The 22883-nt window shown below is 54.9% G+C and overlaps 1 protein-coding gene across 8 annotated transcripts in view; it reads right to left on the reverse strand.

The window, feature by feature from the left end:
* The window catches only part of CDH23 (cadherin related 23), a 404613-nt gene that overhangs the window by 208826 nt on the left and 172904 nt on the right, over window positions 1-22883 (reverse strand). For all 8 annotated transcript variants that reach the window (XM_087863049.1, XM_087863048.1, XM_087863050.1 and 5 more), the window contains exons 8-9: window positions 19543-19671; window positions 11856-11934 (exon numbers count right to left, since the gene is read on the reverse strand). In XM_087863049.1, coding sequence (XP_087719175.1) covers window positions 11856-11934; window positions 19543-19671 — 208 coding nt within the window. The remainder of the gene's footprint in view (window positions 1-11855; window positions 11935-19542; window positions 19672-22883) is intronic.

Below are 22883 nucleotides of genomic sequence, written 5' to 3' on the forward strand. Positions count from 1 at the left end.
AATCAACCCCCGGAGGACTGCTTCTGAGAACAAACCCTTTCCTGACCTCCTGAGGTCTTTGTTCTGTATGCTGTGCTTTAAGCTTTCCAGATGAATTACTTGTGCATTTGGGTTCTCCCGGGGGCCTATATGGACATGTCTAGTGAACTGGTGGGTGGGCTTTCAGTGGCTGACATTCTGGCTGGAAGAAAGGTCCCTTCTCCTCCCTTCCCTTTCTTGTTTTAAATTGCTTTTAACACGGGTTCTGTTGGAGAGATGGGAGTAGGGAGGGTGGCATGGTGTCTCCAAGGCCCTGTCTGGGCCCTACAGAGAGAAGGACTGCAGGCTGGAGCTGGAGAAGCTGTATATGGGGGGGTGGAGACAGTGCACAGGGACTCAAGCAGGGGTGCCATGGGGTCCAAGCGCAGCTGCAGGAGTAGGGGAGAAGCAGCCCCTGTCTCTTCCCATGATCCATTTCGGTTCCAGGGCTGTTCCGGTGGCTGTGGAAGGTGTTGACAGCAGGGGCCCCGGGGAGTTACCCACCTCCAGGAGCTTGGTGCAGGGGATACCCTCAAGGGATTGGGGCAAAAGACCAGGTCAATCATATAGCACATGGAACTGCCTCTCTTTCCACGCCACAGGGGCCCCTGCAACACTTGGGGATTTTACAGAGAGCCGAAGTGCTAGGTTTTGCCAGAAGAGGGGCACGAGCCAGTGACTTTGATGTTTTCAGAGACTCCAATCCCCCCTCCATGCTGAGCAACCCTAGTATCTTTCCTGGTCTGCGCCTGTCATCAACCAGATGATAATTTTTTGGTTAGACCCTGTTAACACTCCCATTTTACAGAGGAGGAGACTGAGGCACAAACAAGAGAAGTCACCTGACACTTGAGCCCTCTCCCTGGGGTGCCCTGCTAATGGCTGGCACACAGCAAACACTGAAGACAGGGATCTGCGGACAGGAACATAGGGGCAGATGCCGGAGTCATGAATCAGAGCTGTGTGGGGGTGGGAGATGCTGATGGGCTGAGTTCCTGGAACTCCATCTGCTTACTTGCCCGGTCTGCAGGGAGCCTAGGGCGGCCCCCTCCTGCGCCCTCACCCCATCCGCTCCTTCTCCCTCTGCCCCTGCCGAGCTGAGCCCAGAGAGACAGGGGACTGCAGCGTGGGGTTGCTGGGTGACTTCAGGCTTAATATCTTTGTAACCATATTGCAAAAGGGCATGCCTAAGACGGCGCCTTTCGCTTAATCTTTCTCTTTTATTGCTTTTTCTCTTGTATGATTTAACCTTGCACCAGGTATCAAGCTAGATAAATAAAAACTTTTATTTCAGATTAGCCCCGGCTGGGGGCTGCCTTGAAAGCTGAGCAGTCATCCAGGGAGTCAGATGAAAAAGGGAGCTGGGAACCTGAGCTGCTTAGAGGGGCTCATCTCAGGTTCAAAGCCCCCAAAAGATATTTGAGACCTTTTCTGAAGGGAGGGGCAAAATCTCCTCCACTGCCCACAGCCTGGGTGGGGGAGGGGGCTGAGGCCAGCACAGCAATCTCCCCAGGGCAGCCCTGCCCGCCCCCTCCAGGACGCCCTCCCCAGCTACCTCTCCTCAGCCCCAGCGCTCAGAGCAGCCACCAGACACTGCCTCTGTAGACTTATTTCCCAGTGGAACGTGGGCTCCATGGGGGCAGTGATAGTGGCTTTCATGTCACCGTTGGTCCCCAGGGTCTAGCATGGAGCCTGGCCCACGGTAGGCACTCAATCAATATTAGGGGCCAAATGAAGGAAGGAAGGAATCCTGGGATTCCAGTCCACACAGAGACCAGTGGGTTGACATGAATCGCTTCATTTCCCAGTCAGAACAGTAAAGGGTGGCAGAACGAATGTGAGTTTTGGAAGCAGGGAGATCTAGAATGGAATCCCACGTCCAACACTTAGGTGCTGCGTGATCCTAAGCATGTTTCAGGAGCTCTGTGAGTTTAGTTTCCTGGCCCGTGAGATGGCTCTGGCCAGCCACATCCTGGGCTTATGGTGAGGGTCAGAGAGGATGTCCAGCCCAGGCAAGCGCGCGCACGTGTTCAGAGACAGGCATACCCTGTTTGGAGCAGCAGAGTTTGTAATAGCAGAGACCAGTGCCCGTTCCCATCGGTGGGAAAACCCACTGCCTGTGGCATTGTCTCACGATGGAGGACTGTGCCGTAATAAAAAGGAACGAATGATGCCTACACCAAAAAAAAAAAAAAAAATGAATGAACCTCAGATATATAATATTGGGTAGAAAACACTAGTCCCAAGAGACCATGTATAACATGATACTTCTTAAATAAGGTTCAAAGACAACTAAACCCAAACAAGATGTGATCCATAGATATGTGACAAAAGATTTCGTAAAAGCAAGGGAATGAAAAAAACACAAGATTCAAAGACGTGGCTACGGGGATGGGGCGGAGCACAGCCAGATGGGAGGTATGGTGACAGTCTAGCTCTTGGGTTGGTTGGGGGGTTCACGGGTGTCGGCGGTGTTATTAAAAATGAACAGTGAGGCTAAAGGGGGTCAACACAGACCGATGTGGATCGTGACCCAAGAATTATGTCTCCATCAGTTCTGTGTGGCTGACGTGCAAGCTAATGCTGAAAGAGAACGCAAAATAGAAGGTGGCTAATTTCATAATCCTCTCAAGAGCTCCAAGCCCTGGAAATCCAGTACAAAGCGGTTACCTGAGAGAGGAGGAACAAGTGGGAAAGAGCCAAATTTGTTAAAAAGACAGATGCTTGTTGACATGGGAAACCGGACTAGAACCTCCCTGCCAAACAACCTCCAGCCACAAACTAGAATAATCCCCAGCCCTGTGAGCAACCTCCAGCCGTGACTGGTCTGCCAGACCCCAGGCAGGCCTGAAGAGAAGTGGTTTCCCTAGCCGAGCTGAGGGGCACTCCCTGCCCGGCTCGGAGGAGGACCCGGCGCGTAGCAGAGGGGGTCTAGTTGGGCCTGAGGGGGAGTTCCTCGGGGGGTGCTCCCACAGTACACGGGACACATAGGAGGCTCTACAGCATCCTGAGCAAGGGACAGAGACTCCTGCCCATGCAGAGGGTGTGGAAAAGAGGAGAAGTGGGAAGGGAGGGTCTCAGACCGTGTGGCAGTGAAACCTCTCAAAAGTCCGCTGACAGACGCAGGGGGCAAGCTACTGCTGTTGACAGAGCGTACAGGGCATCCTTAAAGGAGGGAGAAGAACAAAGACTCCTCTGGTTTATCACAAAGGCAAGGCACAGGACAGCGTTGGGAGCAGGAGCAGACTGGCTGAAGAGAGGAGGGAGAAAGATCAGGGGGAGAAGGAAGGGCAGGCTTTCCTGAGGTTCATGGGGAGAAAGTAGTGTTGGTGTGAGAGATCACTGTCGTTTAGTATGGTGGGGGAGGACCATAAATAATATGCCAGTGCACCTGTTTCTTTTTTTTAATATGTATGTATGTGTGTGTGTGTATATAAATATATACACACACATATTTAAATTTTTCCCAGTATATTTGTATAATTACATAAAAAATCTACCAGAGGCACTGTCCCAAGGTATTTTCAAACAAAGAGAGCCATGGGCTGCAAGTAGAATAAACCTTGGACACATTTGTTCTTGCTCTAGAGAGAATGCCTACCAACTGCCAGTGGTTTCTGGAAGGCCCGGTAAGGCTTGGCGGTCCGTCCAGACTAATGGGAAAGTGTGCTGGGATCAATTAGTGATGTCTGCCTTGGTACGGGATTGGTAAATTGGGGAATGCGTGCTGATGCAGGTCTAAGGTAGCAATCGTGGGTATAAACAGATCAACTTTCCTTATGAATATGCCCCTTTTGCCTAGGCTACCACCAAGGCCCCAAAAACCTAGACTCAGAGGTTAGAAGCCACTTTGTCTCCTCCTTTTTTTGGTACTATTTATTTTAGTATGTCACCAGAGCCTGCAGCCTTCTTTCCTCGGACCACCCCTCCCAGTTGGGGTGACAGCGTAAGGAGACCATCCTCGTCCCGGTGCTTCCTACTCTGATTCACCTAGAACTCCCATGAGATGAACCTTCAGATGACCCCCTGCTCATCTCTTCACCGCCAGCCTGGCTCAAGAACCCTCTTATTTTGCCTTCGAGGCCTTCTACCAGCTGGCCCGCTGCCTGTCTCGGATCTGCCCTTCACTTCTCCCTGGCCACCTCTTGGCTCTGGCTGGGTGGATCATTCCCCCTGTGCCCAGCAGATGCTCTGAAGTTTCTGGCGCTTCCAGGGACCTGCTGTGCTGCCCCAAGCCGGGGGCTGTGGCGTGCAATTCCGATGTCTACAGCATCTGATTTTCCCAAGTTTTTACTTCTCAGGGTGGGGGAGGAAAATGCCAAGTGGCTTAATCACAAGAGCTCTAATGCATTTCAAACGCTGGTCTCCTGTGACAGCTGCCCCCCCACCAGGCCATGGCCAGGGGCCTATTTAGTTACTGGCATATGTGTAAGCCCATGCAAGTCTGACTGTATCTGCTTCTTCTCTCTCCACACATACATGCACGCACACACACACACACACACACACACACACACAGGCACACTCGCACATGCACTCACACACACGCAGTCCTCACTTCAAAGCACTCAATGCATTTTCAAAGAATTACCTCACTTGTTAATATTAAAGTAAAATCCAGGAAAGGCTGGCAAATGAGGGCTTTGTCCTTCACTAACACAGCTGGGCAGGTCCCCAATGTGGCTGGTAGGGAGGCCACTGCCTTTCAAGCTGGGGTGAGGGGTTTCGGCCCTGACACTGCTCCCGATTCTTCATTCTAGGCCAGTGTTTCTCAGCCTTCCTGTCATCGTCCCCACTACTGGCCACTGAAGTCATGTTTTTGGAACGGCACCCCCCATGAAATCCCAACACCACAGATATATCTGCCGTATATATCTGTGCTTTATAAACAAAGTAAACACTTTTCACCCCTCATAACAAATGTTGGCCTCCTGGAGGTGCTATCGCCTCTGTTGACTACATAGGCTTTTCCTGACCAGCGCTTCTCAAAGTGTGGTCCCCAGACCAGCAGCATCAGCATCGCCCGGCTCCCACTCCCAGAGGTTCCCGTTCAGTAGGTTTAGGGTGGGATGCAAAATTTTGAGTTTCTAACAATTCCCATTATTGGGTGTTGATGCTGATGCCGCTGGTCCGGAGACCACATTTGGAGAACCACTGTCGTCATGAAACATGGGCGTATTCTGGAGCCTGAGAGACTTGGGTTCAAATCCCTGCTCTTCTACTCAGTAGCTGTGACCCTTGGCCAGTCTCTGTACTCGCCGAGCCTCGCTTTCCCGTGTGCAGGCTGGAGTAACAATGTCTCCCTCACAGACCGCTGTGCACATGGCAGGTGCACAATAAATGGGCTTCCCTCCACTCCCCCTGGGGGACACTCTGGAGCTGCAGAAGGCCCAGGCAGGCAGGGCTGCGATGGGTAAAGGGATGTGGGCTGCAAGGCATGGGCGGTGGGAGAGCTGGGGCCCCCATAGCCTGTAAGGCGGTGTGTGCGCTGAGAGAGGCCGTAGCACAGGACATGGTGGAAAGTGCTAGTATGGGCTGTTGGCCACACCCTCACTCTCCAGGTGGTAAAGGCCCTTCTGGCAAAGGAAAGAAGGCCCTTTAGCATCAGTGATGGGAAGGAGAGAGTCAAATGACAGAACTCATCAGTCTAGCATGTGTGGGAAAGGAAAATGCTTCCAGAAAGGGCTCAGACAGAGCCCTGGAGGACTCTTTAAGACAGTTTTGTGGGCCCCCTTCCCTGGGCCCCGAGTCAGTAGTTCTGGGGTGGGGCCTGAGAACTCGCATGCCCAACAGGTGTCCAGGTGCTGCTGCTGCCCGTCTCAGACCCCTGTGCTGAGAACCGCTGTTCCACAGCCTTCTGTAGATGGGTTCCCTACCACAGGGGACGGAGAACCAATGAAAAATCTGGGTGCTTGCAGGAAGCTGATGGCAGGACAGAACCCTCAGTGCCCTTAGGGCTGACTGAGAAGTCTTCAGCCTTGGCTCCTGGCCACCGGGGGAGCCCGGCTTGCTGGCACACGAGAGCGGCCTCAGCTAGCGATGCGGGTTTCAGACTGCATGCCACATGGCTGTCTCTACTGCATCCTCACGGGAGGCAACAGAGGAGGGAAATGGCTGGCGTCTGCCGAGGGCCTACCATGCAGTGACCTGTGGGACACTTGCCAAATGCCACTCACTTTAGATAGCAGACTCACTTATTTTTATTTTCACAACTCTGTGAGAAAGATACAACTGGCCCTGTTAAAGGGTGGAAAAACTGGTCCTTCGAGAGTTTTGGTCACCCACTCAAGGGCACTTAGGAAGACAGCGTTCCTCTCTGGAACACACAGTGGTTGGGTGTTAAATTAAGCAACATCCCTGCTCAGGGGGCTCTAAAGCCATCTCAGGCCGTGGGCCAATCTTATGCCACCTGTCCCAACAGCCACCTGTCACCTTAGCCTCCTCACCCTCTTTTGGCTCTGCTGTCTCTGCTCCCTCACTGGGATGTCCAGCTGGGGGACGGACACCACAACAGCCTCCCCTTGGGCCTGCTTATTCCTGCCTGCCCTCCCGCAGCCCAGTGGCTCCAGTCTGACCACAGTGAGCTTCCTGCAACGCACCTCAACCATGCCCCTCCCCTACTGAACTGGCTCCTGGCGACCCTCGGGAGCAAGGCCTGGCATTCTCTTAAGTAGGGCATTCCACGCTGCCTGGCTGGGCCCTGCCTCCCTCGGTGGCCTTGGTCTCCCCAAGGTCTCTCTTGCACGCTGCGCTCAGCCATGCTGAATTACTGCAGTTCCACGACCGTGCACTCTCTCCTGCTCTGGGATCGTGCTCTGGTACGTGCAGTTCCCTCTGCCTGCAACACCCTGACTCCACCGTTCCCGGCCAGTTCCTGCTCATCACTCAGTGGGTGGCTCAGGTGATCTCTTCTCAGTGAGTCTCCTCATCCTAGTGACCACGGGGGGAGGCGCCCCCTCCCATGGATTCTTTCTCACGTCCTGTTACAGATGTTTTCAAACATATACAGAAGTAGCGAGAACAGTCTAATGGGCCCCCCGGGGAGCCATCACTCCATGTCCACACGGCCCATGCTTCTCAGTCTGCCTCCCCACCTACAGTACAGGTTCCTGAGGCCGAGATGGTGCCTCCAACCCCACACCCTCTCACAACATTAGCGCAGCTCTTGGCCCAGAGAAGTCCCTCCAACCACCGTGGGTGGAGGCCAAGAGTCCACATTTGCTGAGCACCTGCTATAAAATCAGGCACTCTTCTATGTGCTTGCACACCTTACTCACTGTATGCACGTAGCTTCCCTGTGAGGCTCAGGCTACCTTCCCTCCATTTCACAGATTGGAAAACTAACAGCTCAGAGGTTACACAGCTGGTCAGTGGTAGCAGACCAGCGAGGCAGTCTAACCCTGGAACAGAGCTGCCCACAGAAATAGGATGCGAGCTGCATGTGGTATTTTAAATTCTCTAGTAGTTGCATTAAAAAAAATAGATGAAATTAAGTTTAATACTATGTCGTATTTAACTCAGTGTATCTAAAATAGCACTTTAACACGTCATCAGTATAAGACATAATTAATGAGATGCTTTATAATCTGTTTTGCATACTAAGTCTTCAAAATCCTGTAGGTTATCTTACAGACTAGCCACAGGTCAAGTGTTCAGTAGCCACAGGCAACCGTACCAGCCAACAGAGCTAGTGGTCAGCACCCTGGACAGCAGCCCCAGAGCCCGCACTCTCAACCACTTCTCTGCTTGAATGGATGAAGGAGGAAACGAATGAATAGAAGTCCCCAGGACCCTTGGGCCTGATCTTTCCTTGATAATTAATAATGCTTAATACTTTATGGTCCTTTAGAGTCTCTCTGGCACCACTTTATCTGCCGTAGAAATTATTAACCCTGTACCATGGATGAGGATTATGGGGTGAAGAGGGGTCAAATGCCTTTTTTTGACACAGTGCTGCAGGTGGCAGAGCTGGGCCTTGAACCCACAACTTTGGACTCCAAGTTCAGTGCTCTGTGTGGGGTGGGGCACAGCTGCTCCTTGAAGGAGGACTGCCTCCATCTGGCAAAGGAGGGTGTCTGTTGAACCCCAGGTTGGGCTGGCCATTGGGGATGGGAGCCCCATTTTGTTTGGGCCCTGGGAGAAGTGATGCCCTTGGTGAGTGGCAGGGCAGGCACAGGCTGAGGAAGCAGATGGGGCCTGTGCCAGGTCCTCTGAGGGAAAGAACCTTGTCATTCTTCAGTCTCAGTTTGGCCACAAGAGGCTGAGAACAAATTGATGGCAATGGAGCCATAACTTACCTCTGAAGGCCTCTTTGTTCTTGGCAAAACAGAGGGGTCATTAGTAATGGCGAAAGCGCTGGTGTGCAGACATAAATCCCCCCAGCTTCAGGGCTGATAAACAGCCCAGAGGGGACGGGGGCCTTAAGGAGCCAAGCAGGTTAACCACGTGCCATGGATCACTCATGGGTTCAGACCTGTGTCTACCCACATGCAGACAGAGTCACCCCCTGCCCAGGCTCTGGAGGTGCCCAGAGACTCAGTCACCCACAGTGGCCATCAAGACTCACATCTGGCTCCAGGAGCCCCTGCAACCTGCATTTTTTCTTTCAAATGGAAATGGTTCCTTAGCATCCAGGGCAGGAGCAGGCTCCCATGGGGTACTCAGGGCCAGCTTGGGCCAGTCAGCGTGAAGGTGCCCTTGTGGGCATTCCTTCTTCCTGCTTCAAGGCAAACAGACACTGGCTGAGCCTCCCAGGAAAGGGCTGAGACTTAACGGCACTGGAAACGCATGTGTGTGAGGCCAGATCCTTGGCAGACAAAGTGCTTTGCAGCAGTGTCTACTGGTCGAGAGAAGTAGAGATGAGGCCATATCCTAGTTTTCTGTCTACCTGCTCCCCTGGGGACTTCACTCTCCTGCCTGTCTGCCTGCTTTAGGGAGACCATGCCAGCCCAGGGCCAGAGAGAAGGGCGGGCAGGAACAGGTGGGTGGGCAGCTAGGTGAGCCATGTACTCAGGATGGGGAGGGAGGGGAATCCCGGGAAGCGCTGCCCTTTCCTCAAGCTACCTAAAAAGAATTTGGGTGGGGTTTGTGGCTTGTGTGGTGACAAACACCCATGAGAGAGTTAAACAACCATCAAGGCCACCCTACAAACGAGGTCCAAGTGCTCTCTTAGCAAGGACGGCAAATACTTGCAGCAGGTGCTGTCTGCCCTCTCTATTTCTGCACCCATAGCAGACTCTACCAATTGAATATTGCACTGAGCCTGTTTGGATTCATGGTCCTCTTCAGCCAGGCATTACCAATCAATCACAGTTGGCATGTAAGAGGAAACTCATTTGTCATCCTTTCTCAAAGCCCTCAAAACACATCTGTGCTGGCAGTGGGACTCCTAAAACGCTATGTTAAGTGCTGCAAGCTTTCTGGAAGTTTCTGCCTCCTGTTCCCACCTTCACACACATCGCCTACCTGTAGTTTCACATCCTGTGTCTCCCTTCTCATCCTGCTGTTTACATTTGGGGACTGGCGCAGGGGAGTATGCCCCGGAAATCTCATAGTATGCTGCCACAGGCAATTGTCCCCAGACTCCAGGCTTCAGAGCCCAGCCCAGACACCAAAGGCTCAGCATCTCTACCCTCCTACCTCCTGCTCCCAGGGGAGAAGGTGAGGAGGGAAAGCTGGCTGGGGCCATCTTTGAGGGCTGGAGAGGGCCTGAGGGTCTGAGGCTGGTGGCCTGGCACCCGGCAGCAACTTGGAACAGACCAATGCCCTGGAGGATGGCCTCTCAGTGTCACGCAGGAATTTCCATGTGGCCACGACCACGGGCTAGCTCCTGGCTCCTTGCTCCCCACCTTCATCTAGGCTGGGGTATGTCTGGAACCAGCCCACAGGCAAGGGGATGAGGAGACAATCCCCCACCCAGCCAGGTGTCCCCTTATGCTGCCGCCTTCTCCTGGCTCCTCAACTCTATCACTCTTGGGGCTCACCGGTGTTCCCTTAGGTCTCCAGGACAAGCCCCTTGTCCCTGGGAGGCACTTGCTTTGCTTCCCAAATTGAAAAAGTCACGAAGGAAACCAGCACCAGCATGGGCCTCCCTCCTTCTCTGCTCAGCAGGAGAGGGCCCCCTAATTCTCTGGGGAGTCTGCCTTCCTGCAGAATGGCTTCCCTCCCCCGCACACCCTGGCCTAAGGAACATCTGCACCCAGGGTGCTGTGAAAAAGGACCATTCCGGGGCTCCACCCCAGTTTCACAGAATGAGAATCTCTGCGGGCGCCACAGACTCTGCATTTTGGTAGGAGCTCCAGGTGATTCTTGGGCATACTGGAATTTGAAAGGCCATGACCCTAGAGTCACATTCCTTCTCTCCTGTCTTTCTTCATTCCACAAGTACATATTGGGGTTTACCCTGCTGAGTCCTGTGCTGGGCACCAGAATGGGGAGGAAATGGGGTTGGGAGGAGAGGCCTGAACCCCTGCTGCTGCTGCTGCTGACCACAGGAGCCGGTGTGGCGTTTGCTTAGGGTCCTGGGGTACCCTGGGCTTAAAGACACACTAGTAGTCATGCCGGCAGCTGCAGGTCACAGGGAGCCCACAATATCCCTGATTTCCTGCATTCCCAAGGATGGGGGGGGGTCTTCTTCCCACCAGCTAACTCTCAGCTTCCCAAGGTTATTATTAGCTGCCAGCAATAATAATAATAACAGCAACTAACACATATGAAGGAACTTACATCCATGAATTAGGTTCTTTACATATACTAAGTCTTCTGATCCTTAACCACCCAAGATACGTACTCTTATTGCTCCCATTTCATGGATGAGAAACTGAGGTAGAGAGACCCACCCAAGGCAATATGCTCATGAGACTCCATCCTCTATGTTCTTGATCATTACACCTTGGTGTTTGTTGAGCTTTAGGGGAAAAAATGTCCCCTAAATGTCACTCCTTGCTGTGGGGGTGTGGTCGGGAGAGGCGATGGGGTAGACACCAGCCTGGTGGTCTGCCATCCTCCTGGCCATCAGTCCGGCCTACCCAGATGCATGAGGCTGACCCTTCACTGACTGTTGGGCGGGGGGGGGGGGGGGGAAGCCACCTGTGGGGTGGGGTGGGGTGGGAGCACAGGGACAGAGTGAGAGTCTGTGTGTGAGGGAGCAGCTCCTCATGGGCCTCTCACTGACTCCCTCTCTCCAAAGCCACCCAGTCCTGGGACAGCCAAACGGAGTTACTTGGTCTGTCTTTAGGTAGGGACATGGGATCAGGGATCCCATCGCGCAGAACCTTCTCTGCAGCCAGTCACTATTCTGTCACTATTCTGCTTAACCAAGAGATGGGGTGGGAGAGGAGGGGGCTCTGTGCTTCCCCTGCAACATTCCCGACGAGACATGAACTCATGGTCAGAAATGTGAAAAGAGCATGAAATCAGCTGAAGTTGCAGTTCTATTCATCTTAAAATGATGTACAAACTGCCACCTTTTCATCAAGTCAGAAAAGAAAAACAAAGAAACACCCACAGCACCAAAGGAGCTAGATGGGGTCCCCAGTGACCCAGGCTCAGAGCCCCAAAGTGCTCAGATGCCTCTGACCTCAGACAGTGGCACATGCACCTGTCCCCCAGTGCCACCCAAGCGGCCCCCAGTATGTTAGCCTCAGTCCCCAGCTCTTCCCCTCCTCCCCGGCTCTTCCCTCCTTTAGCCACTCAGTCCCCTTCCAGGCCCTCTGCCCAGGGTTGTCCCTGGGGGCGAGTCCCCTCATACCACTGTCCACACGCTCAGACTCTGCTCAGCCCTGCAGAGCCCGGCACTCCTGCAGTGAGGGTGGAGGGCCAGGGAACCAAGGCCTTACCTGAGACGATGGTGTAGCCAATCCCCCGGGGACGTCCTTTATCCTGGTCAATGGCTGTGATAACACGCACCGTTGTGCCCTGGGTAGGAGAGAGGACGAAACTAATTTGGCTGCCGAGTCCCTGGGTGGTCATCTCTTTTTGTAGCTGTCTTGGCACCTGCAGCTTCCCTCCCCAGGTAGTGGACTCCCTGCCACAAGGCCAGCCTAGGAAGTAGCTACTGAGGGCTCGGGTCTCAGCTTTCCCCATCAACCTGGGGACATAACACTGAGGCCTCAGTAAACACCTCAGAGTCCCTTGGAGAGGCCCAATCTCACTGATGCTCTTGTTCCCCCTTCCCCTCCCCATCTCGCCTCGTCTGGTACAACCACCCAGGAAAGAGGAAAAACAAGCTGGGGGACAAGAGATCTGGCCTCTATCTCAACCACCCATCAAATTGCTGTGTGAATTCAGGAAGGTACATTTCTGATTTCAGTTTGCCCTACCTTAATATGAATAACAGCAAAAGACCCTGGGATCTTGCTTTTACTAGGACTTGAGTAAAGGGGAACATCCTGGATCAATCACTCTTCTAATGAAAGTATTGCAAATCCTGAAAGTGAGAATCTCCAGGGATGAGCCTGGAGGCCACCATGGCCCTATGAGCTATGCCCTATCCAGCACAGCAACCAGCAGCTCCTGCCTCATATGGTTCTGTCCCTCACCTGTTCCTTCTCCCTGCAGCACTCGGGAAGAAGGGACCAGGATCTGGGAATATCAGGATGGGGATTCAGGGGTCCCTGCTCTTAGGGCGCACACAGCCTGTGGGGGAGGGGCCAAGGACAGATTCACAGACACTGCTATACACATCTAAGGGTGCTTAGACGCAGAAATGTACTCCAAAGCACCGAAGTCCTCCTGGAAGACCTGGCCAAGGGTTGTACAGACAGCAGCATTGAGGATGGGTCATGAAGAAGGAGTGGGAGTTTGCCAGGGAGAGAAAATGATACAGAAGGCAAAAGATACAGCACAGGCGGGGACTTAGAGGCGTAAGTCTCTCCAGAAAGGGATCCTGGCATGAATGGGCACATTCAAATATCAGCTGATGGACTGGTTGGTTGATTGAATAACTGGATGCACAAAAGAGGATTCTCACATCACCGCTGCCACCGCTACCACCTGCTGAGCGCCCCTTGCCCACGGAGACGTTCACCTTACTCTCCAGGCCCTAGCACGCCATCGTCCAGCCAGCCAAGCCTCTCCACCCGCCTCCCTGAGGTTCTGGCTTGGGCTGCAGTTTCCCCTGGTTAACAACCAGCAGGAAAGTCCTGTCCCCATGCCCTAGGGAAAATCAACCCTGGCATTTACATGTCTCAGGACAATCTCTTGTGGCTGTCCATCAGCTAGAGGGTGAAGTCTGCAGGCTGCACCCTCCACCCCTACCTGAGCACCTCCTCCTGTGGAGAGAGTCCTGTGCTCTGACATCCAGGCCCTCTGATCAGGACGGTGGGGGCGAGACACACAAGGGGTGGCCCCAAGTCACCCTCCCAGAGCAGTGCTGTCCCTGTGTGGCTGTCTCTCCGTCCTCTCCTGGGCCCAGGTGTGCAGCAATCTGGAACACCTCTAGCTCGGGCCGAGGGAAGGTGAGAATGTTCCAGGAGAAACGGTTCCCGCAGAAACATGGACACAGCCCTGAGGCCAAGGCCGTGCAGAAAGCAGGTCTGGCTCCCTCCTTGGGGCTCCTTCGCCGGGGAGACAGGAGCTCTGGCTACATCCCCTGGGGGAACAGACTGTTATGAACTCAGAGAAAGACACCATTAAATGAGCCTCTCCCCAAGTGGGTTCTGAGGACCTGAACCATGCCAGAGACCAGAAGGTACCAGCTTCGAGAGCCTTGTTCTTTCCCGAGCACTGACTCTGTGCCCCGTGCTATTGCAAATGCCTTCTAGGTACGAACTCATTCCACCCTCACGCTTATCCCAGAAGCCCCGTCCTCTAGATGGGGAAACTGAGGAATTCGAGTTAAGGGGGACCTTGGCAAGGTCCCACTGCAAGGAAGGGATGGTGAAGCCAGGGTTCAAAGTCAGGTACTTTGGCTCCAAAATGCTCTTGCCTGCCAAGCGATGCCGCCTCCCTCCCAGGTTCTGTTTTAATAATGGTAACTGTCATTTGTGAACGTCCTTGCTATGTGGCAGGCACTAATCTAAGCACTTCACAAGGTTTAGCTCATGTCAAATTTGGGACAACTGACATATCCCACTATTCCCTTCGGCTTCAGTGTAGTAACGGCTCCTCAAAGTAGTAAAGTGATTTAAAACCAAACCAAACCAAACCACACCACGGCAACCCTGTTAACCTTTGTTCTCCAGGGCTTTCTGATCTGAAGACTGACTGTCCCCCTGGAACATCTGTTAATGGCCCCAGCCCCAGGCATCTGTGGAGGGTCATCGCAGGGTCTGCACTAACAGTTTCCTCCAACGTCACCCCTCAAGGGGCTCTTTTTGTGTGTGGCGGGGTCTGCCCCTGCAGGGGCCACTCCTCACATAGGAGAGGCCTGGGTTTGTCCCCAGGAGGAGGTCCCAACAGTGTGGGGCTCTGGTGTGGGCTCAGGTGCCAAGACAGGCTTTCTGGCCACGGAGACCACTCCCTCTTTTAGAGTCTCATCTGGCCTGGGCCCTGAAAGTGTCCCAGTTTGAGGGTCCCCAGGCAGCCTCTGGTCTGCTGAGGGCAGGGACAAGCCTGCCAGGTTAATTGGGCCCAGAGCCACCAGAGCACCTTTCCGGAAAGTCACTAAATAGTAAACCTCTAGGGACAGCTGCATGTCCCCAGGCATACAAACCGGAGTGGCTGAGCTGAGCTGGGCCTACAGATAAGGACAAGTATACCTTAAGAGGACTGAAAGGGGGGCCAGTGCTGGCCTGTGCAAAGATGGGGACCTAGTGGCCAAAGAACCCTCAGGCCTCAGAGCCCTGCGAGCATCTCCCCATGGAAACCCCCACCGTGGGCTGCCTGGAGGCTCGTGGGCAGGCGGGGCTCATGGGGGCCGGTGGGCAATCGAAGACCAGAGGACAGGGAGGCTGGCTCTCCCCAGGAAGAGCCACACCTGAGCTTCTGGGAAGTGAGAGCCAACAGGCTCCTGACAAAGTTTGGGGTTTCATCTCTTTTTGGGTAAATAAATCCATTTTTAATAAAACCCTGAGCTTTTAATACAAGTGCAGCCACAAAGACTGGAAATGTTATAAGAAGGAATTAACGGGGAGGAATGGGGGCTCTTGGGATCCCACGGCTCTTGTTTCAGAGTCTTAGTAATTATATTTTCAATATACTGAAACTTATTTCCAAAGACGACGGGATGGAGAAGCATGGCCCCTGCCCGGACCAGAGCCAGGCCCCTTACTGGCTGGTTCCCCAGATAGGGGCGGGGGTGGGGGTACGCACAAGCACGCGGCAGGGAGAGCAGGTGGGCAGGCCCAGGAGGCTCAGAGAAGGGTCCACCCTGCCATGGGGGTCCTCCCATCCAGGAACCCACGTTGTAAGGAAATGAGGCTCCCCCGAGAGGCTAACGGTGCGCAGGCCTCCAGGGTCCCTGCTCCTTGTGGTGGGAAGAACAGTATGGTGAGGGGGTTAGAGGGTCTGATTCTGTTGCCAGACTGTCTGGGCTCAAATCCTTTGAGTGAGTTACTGGATCGCTCACTGCCTTGTTCTTCCCGTCTATGAAATGGGTACAACAGCCCCACTCCTCAGCACCTGATACGTGTGCAATACTTGGACCATACCCAGTACACAGCAAATGCTGTAAAGGTGACTGTCGCCGTTCACTGGGACCCCTGTGAGCACCTGATGAAAGTTCACGTGCCTCTTCCCAGACAATGCATGCTCGTGCAGTGCCCAATTTCAGCACATGCGGACTCCCCAGCACCCCAGATTCACACTCCGTACCCTGGAGCGAAGGCGTCTTCTGAGTATTATAGCGAGAGAACAGCTAACGGCCTGGGGAGAGCTCACACTGGTTAAGCGCCTACTGTGTGCCAAGCACTATGCGGGACACCCAACATAGGTACTCTCACGTTTTCCTCACAAGCCCAAATGCGAGGAAGTATGGGAGGAAACAGGTTCAGAAAGTTCCAGAATTGGCTTCAAGTCACAAGGCGTGGTGAGTGGGGGGGAGGGCTGAGGGTGACTGGGGAATGCCGGCCTGTGTTGGGGTGGGTCTGGGGGACTCCACTGCTCTGTGGCAGACGGGACAGGCCCGGGGCTTCAAGCCCAGTGGGTGTGCTGAAGACGGGTGGGGGAGGGGTGCGACACAGCCCCTGGCCCCTGAGCTTTGGGTCCTGGTGGGGAAGTCCAGGCAGATTTGAGAGGAGCCGAGACTCCCCTAGAAGGAGCTTGTGTCTCCCCTTCTGCCACCTGCCATTTTCAGAGCAGCCGGCCGGGACAGGAGCTGCAGCTGCAACCCATAGGGCCAGGGCTTCAGGGGTCCCAGCCCACCTCTCTCCCCTGGGTCCGCGGTCCCCATTTCCATGACAGGATTACGGCCTTGAAAGGTGGACCGCAGTTTGCTTCAGGAGTGGGAGGCGCCTTTTGGGGGGCGGGGGGGGCGCTGGAGGGGACTTCCGACAAGAGCTGCCACAGCAGATTCTGAGGCAGAAAATCCTATTTCTCAGTCCTTAATTCCAGTCAATTCCAGTCAAAGGGCTGATAGGCATCAGCTAGCAGTAATTTGTGCAGTTTATCCGCTCTTTTCACCTTCTATCGGTCCTTCACTGACGGGCAGGCCGACATGCCGCTGCTCGAGTGAGGAAATTAAAATTTGATGCAATAATCCCAAATAAGAAGGATTTTATTAGGTAATATATACACTTTAGATGAGGCATGCTGGCCCGATACACCGATAGAGAGAGGCAGACATGCTGGGAGCCGCAGATAAAGAGGAGGAGCGAGGCAGAGTGGGCAAGGGTCCGACCGGAGGCCCCGGGCCAGCAGCGGCAAGGCTGGGAGTGGGGACGCCTGGGTCCTCAGGGCGAGGAGGCGGCACAGGCCACGGAGCTCCTTCCTCGGCCTTGGCTGGCCTGGGAAGTATGGAGTTAAGTCAGGGTTCCACACTGTAAAGCGACATGCAGGGTCTGGATCAAGGCATGGAAACCGATTAGAAGCCTGGAAAAATCAGGCTTGGAGCATAAGGGAATTGGCCTGCGGTAGAAAGAGCTGTCCTAGAGACATGGAAATGGGAGCGCTCCTTTCAAGTGTGGGCACAGGGAGGGGAGGCCAAGCTGGTGCACGCGAGACGATTCTGTGGGTGCCCGGGAGAGTCCGAAACCACCCACTTACTTCCTTGTCTGGCTCCCCCGGAGCCCAGTCATGATCTAAGTGGTGGGGCTCAGACCTGCCCCGTGGGAGCGCCTGAGGCATTGGCTTTAGCGGCCTCACAGCGCCCAAGGGACAACCAACTCATAACCACTGCCAGTGAATGTCTTGCTGGGCACTCTACACGAGGATGTGATCTCCAATCCTTAAAACCCTCAGGGAATGGAGGCAGGGCTGCAGACATTACCAGCCCGTTTCCCAATGAGACAGTGGTCCACAGTGTGTGGGATCTGGCCAAGGTGAGTGCAGGGACCTGCTCCAAGTTTCTCTGGCCGCGTGGCCACCATAACGTCCTCACTTCAATCAACAAGTTAGCTTTGAGCACCTTCTCTGCATTCAGCCCTGGGCCCGATGTCCTGGGAGATCCCCTGGAAGCTGAGACCAGGTCCTAGAGACTCAGGCACCTTGATCCCAGGAACTCCAAATAACCCGCTCACACACTGGTGAACGTTACAGGTGCAACTATAATTCACTAATACATTATGCAATTCAGGGAGAGGCCACGCTACCAGAGCCGGGGGAAAAGAAATGGCGGGCTATGTCTGTGGGCTGGTGAGGATGAAGCCGGGGGAAAATTCTAAGAAAGGTGGCCAGTAAGTTGGGAACGAGCAGATGGGCAGATTTTGGATTGGTGACAGGAACAGGCATGGGGGTGATGAGAATGGTAGGAGGGTGAGAGGGCTGGTCTGACCAGAGCATTGCTCTGTTGATTGTTCGCTCGTTCATTTATTCATTCATTCATTGCACACACACACCCTTGGCACCCCTGATGTGTTTTGCCCACAGCAGACCCCATCCCTGCTGAACTACACTTCCGGTCCAGCGGGAAACAGGCTGAGCAAGCTGTCCGAGAGCACTGAGTGCTAAGAAGGGCGCGTCCGGGGTCAGGGGCAGTTGGCGGGGCCCACCTCCTCTGAAAGGTCAGGGAAGGCCTCCCTGGGCTGAGAAGATGTGGGTGTAGCAAAGAGATTTTGGAAGGAGATAGCCTTTAGTCTCAAAAGCTAGAGGTCCTGCTGTCCATGGACCACTAAGAAAGAGCAGGTTGGGGTAGGGGGCATTGAAATGTCCCCCCCTACCCTAAATGCAGCTTCAGACACCTGCAGCAGAGGACCAAAGAGCATCTGGCTTGTTAGATCCTCCAGCCCACACCTGGCCCGAGAAGGAAGTGGCCCACACGCCCAGAGACAGAAGCACAGTGCTTTGAGGATGCCATGGTCAGGATGGACCACGGTCTCCAGATTGGAGGTCAGGCTTCCCTGGCCTGTGGTGGCCTACAGGTACAGTCTGCACCCTGGCCAAGGGAAGCCTGCGTCTCACTTATACCCAATTCTGTGAGCCTGTGCAGATGGGCGGGTGGGGCCCCTACCATCCGCATGTTCAGGTGGGTGCCCTGCTTGGCTCTCACAGTTGTGCGTCCTTCCTCCAAGCACACGGAGTTCCCTCAAAAGGAAGGGCACGTTCTTTCCACAAGAGCGGCTCCCCAGACTGCATGTCCAGGGGTTGCAGCTGCCCAGAGGAGCCAGCTTTTCTTAATTTAGAAGCGCGGCATGTGTGCTTGATTCTACTTTGCACGGAAGCACGGATGCCTACCAGGCAAGGGACGGGTGAGCAAAGCTGCCCACCCCCAGCCCCTGCCAAGTGGGCAGTAGCATGTTTGGTTCTCGAAGACTCCCGGTCACAACTGACTGGACCAGAGGCAGACACAGGGCCCAAGGGCAGCCAATTTATAGCCTGGCTGGAGATCTGTGACCTTGTGACATGGCACAAAATCAGGAGCACAACCAATCAGATGCCTCTTTTAAAAATGTGGGACTTGAGAAATCCAAAGACGGAGCCGTTAGAGGGGCAACTGGAGCTGTGTGCCCTCAGAGAAGAGCTGAGCCTGAGAGGACTGGGGAGTGGAGGGCAAACTGCCGCCATCTTGGGCAGCGCTCGTTGGCTGAGAGAGGCAGACTGAACCATGGGGGATGTGGCTGAGCCCAGATCTGTTACGGTAAGCCTGGCTGAGTCCAAATCTGCTCTCCAGACCAGGCTGGTTCCGCAGGCATCCCTATCACCCCACATCAATCTTTCTGAACTGCTCCCCTTAGTTTACACTTGTAAGTCTTTGTGTTTTTGCCTCTTGGAGCCCTCTGGGGATGAAGTGAGAGGGTGAGGACACAGGGCGTGGTGGTGTGGTAGGAACAGGAGGTTAGGCTTTCACTGGGCTAAGACACCCAACCCTGACATGCACAGGGATTGAGGGGAGTAAGAAATGCCAAGGAAGCACCTGTCCGGCCAAACAGGGCCCCCTGTCCCTAATAGATGCTTAGAGGGGCGTCCCATGGGGGCCAGAGAGCGTCTTACCGGAGGAGAATGCTCATAGATGTTAGTGCTGTACGGCAGGTTGATGAAGACGGGGTCCATGTCCTGGACGTCTGTGATGATGATGGCCAAGTTGGCCAGGGTGGACAGAGGCCTGGTCTTGTCTTGATCCTTAGAGGACAAAGAATACACAGCCTTAGGTGGTGACATTGTTGACACGCACACACATACACACACACACACCTGAACACACATGATACCCATGTCCACAAACATGGACGCATGTGCTCCCACTGTCCTTCAGGAAGAGCATTAGTACGCAGAAGTTCGAGAACTCGAAGAACCCACAGTGATCTCTGACCTGTACAGGAAAACACAAACAGGGCCCCCCAGGCCCGGCAGAAGGTGGCTTGTCCAATGTCACAAAGCAGGGCTAGCGTACAGCCGGATGTCCTGCCCCCAGCCCAGCCGAGGCCTCATCACCCCGGACACGTCGTGGGTGTGGGATGACAGGCTTGGGGTAAAGAGGGGGTGCTGTCCTTACCAACTTCTCTTCATTCAGGCAGAGGGCCACTGGCCTCCCCATGCCCACTTCCCGCCCCTCTCATCCCAGGGCAGCACGGGAATGACCAGGATGGGCGTTCCTCAGAAGAAAGGCCCTCTGACAGCAGAGGGGGCCACTCTGAGACCTGCACCCCCCACCCCTGCACGGAAGAGTTACTGGTCAAGCAACTTTTCTGACAGAACCAGCAGGGGGAGCCCCAGGGCCTGTGACATCTGGGGGACTCCAGGAAGAAATCCTGAGAGGTCATGCGGGCCATCCCCCTGTGGCCAGGCAGGCCATGTTTAAACCCTCCTAGTCAGTTGGAAATTTAGCCTTACGCCAACAAAGGAAACCAAAACCACAGCTTGTATAGCCCTAAAATACACAGGCCACCATGATCAACTGGTCCATAGCCGTCTGCTATGGAATGACAATAACCCACCGGAGCAGACTCCGCTCAGTGCAGATTACAGATTCCGTAGTGGGCACGTGCTAGCACCTTGCTTGCTTTTGAAGCTGCCATGTGCCCGTTATTCAGATGGGAGACTCACAGACGTGGAGTAAGTTGCCCAGAGTCCCACAGCTGGTAAGTGTGCAGCCAGGACCCAACTCAGATCCTTTCGTAATACGAGCCTGCCCTAACTGCTCTGATTTCGGGCCCTAACATTAGCTCAGGCCCTGACTTGCTGGGTCACTTCAAATAAATTCTCTTCCCTCTCGGGGTCTCAATTTCCTTCTCTGTCAGATGAAGGGGCTCAGCGCAAGGACCTCCAGGGACCCTTGGGCCTGTAAAGTCTCTGGTCTGGGAGCTGAGGAGTGACTGTGCTCTGATTAGGTCTCCCTGGGTCTGGGTGACCGGCGCGATGCAAAGCCTTCCCCCCATTACAACAAGCCTGGAGCCTGCTCCCGCGCTCCAAATACAGAGGTGCGGCGGAGCCTCTGGGAAGGGACGGCAGGTTGTCCTAAGAGTCCTCAGGGGCACCGTGGAGAGGGCGAGGGACTTCGGGGACGAGGACTGGGTGCAGCAGTGAGGAGAGTTTGACGCGGGAGGGGCAGAGCAGAGGGTACACTGGGGAGACAGCCTCTTGGGCTCCAAGACAATGGAACCCACAGCCCAGGCTTCGGGGCAGCCCATGGTGTGAGAGCTCTCCGTCAGGGGCCCGAACAACCAGGCAGACAGGGCCAGGGTGGGAGGAACAGAAAGTCCCTTGACCTTTGAGCAGGGGAGGCCAGTGGTTCTCTTTTGCCACTACCAGGCTTTGCGCGTAGGTGGCTTCGTTCAGCCTGGCACCTGCTCTCCCCATCCCCCAGTCTCGGGGCCCCCAGCCCTGCTCCTGCCACAGATCCAGCCTACTTTGGACTCCGTGGCTGGGGAAAGGGGATGGCAGTGACATCCCTGGCAGGGCAGGCACCTCGCCAGGCTCCCAGCTGGCACTCTGGGGCCCGCAGCTCTCAGCAGCCACTCCCAGGGAATTCCTCCTGTTTCCCCACCTGGTGCCCACCCAGGGGTGGCTGGGAGCCCATGCTGCTCCCTGCGAGGCCACACAGGAGAATCTCCTTGGGGAAATGTCCAGCCGCCAAGGGTGCAGTGCCAGTCCTGAGGGGACCGTGCTACAGGTGGGGGAGCCCTCCGCGTGGAAGGGCCCCTCCTGTCCCACTGCTCCAAGGCCTGATCGCGGGCAAGATTAACTGTATTCACCATCTCAGCTGGAGCCCAGGCCTCTTGATGGGTCCGGCCACCCAGGTTCTTGCCTGCGCCCGGCTCTGGTCTTTTCCCTGCCTGCCCAAAGCCATTTTCATGGAAGACAGAAATTACTCGACAGGGACAGGCTCATAGCAAGAAAGAGCGCAAGCGTCTGTGTGTCTCTGGGCCCTGGTATGAGCAAATGCAGAGCGGCTGGAGGGGCAGCACGGCTGTGTGTGGGTGTGAGGCGGCGCACAAGGGCACAGGTGCATGCAGAGAGTGGGTTCTGGGCTTGCACGCCCCCTTGATCCCAGATGTCAGGTTTACAAAGAGCCAGACACACGACCTCCCAGGAACCCCCACTTAATCAGGGGAGAAGAAAAGAATGTGAATGGCACCCGCAGTGGCCTCCCCAGGAAAAGTGGGCATTTCCTGGTTTCTGGGGACTCTACATGTTGCCCAAGCCTGGGGGAACACCGTCTTTCAAACCGGACCTAGTCCATGTGTCTCACCCCAGGATCTGGGGTCTCTGACTTGCAAGTGGAGCCCCCAGCGTCCCTACTGCTGTGACAGGGGGCTGGGGTGGGGGTGCTGGGGGTCAGGCAAATGGGTCCTGACAGGTCAAGAGGGACTCCTATAACTTGTTTCACTCTCGGCCTGAGCTTTTTAAACAGAAACTGAAGGGACAATAGGCCTGCTGCCTGCTGAAGGTCCCAGCTGTGCCTGGAGACAGACAGAGGAGCCTGCAAGGGAGGAGTGCAGGACTAGGAGCCCACTTGGGGTGTCACCTGCCTGTCCCCCAGGCCCTCGTGAACAGCAGGCAACAGAGGCCAAGCGGCTGTGATGATCTGCAAACTCAGAAACTCCCGGCCGCGGGGCACTGGACTGGTGTCAGACAAACTGGGTTTGCGTTTTTGCTCCCCGCTACTCATCGGCTTGTGAGTCTCAGCGGTGTCAGCCATAAAATGAGACAATTATTCCCCTCTCACTCCTCCCTCTTCTGACTAATCCCAGAATTCCCAGGACCCAGCATTATGGTTGGTGCACACGGGTGGGCCCTCTTGTGTAAGCATCACTCACTACTCAGGACCCTGTGGCATATAGGGTGGTGTCAGGACACCGCTGGGCTGCCACCTCTGTCTGAGGTTCCAGAGA

Source organism: Ursus americanus, chromosome 6 (assembly GCF_024610735.1).
Source record: "Ursus americanus isolate L20-20 chromosome 6, mUrsAme1.1.p, whole genome shotgun sequence".
NCBI lineage: Eukaryota > Metazoa > Chordata > Mammalia > Carnivora > Ursidae > Ursus > Ursus americanus.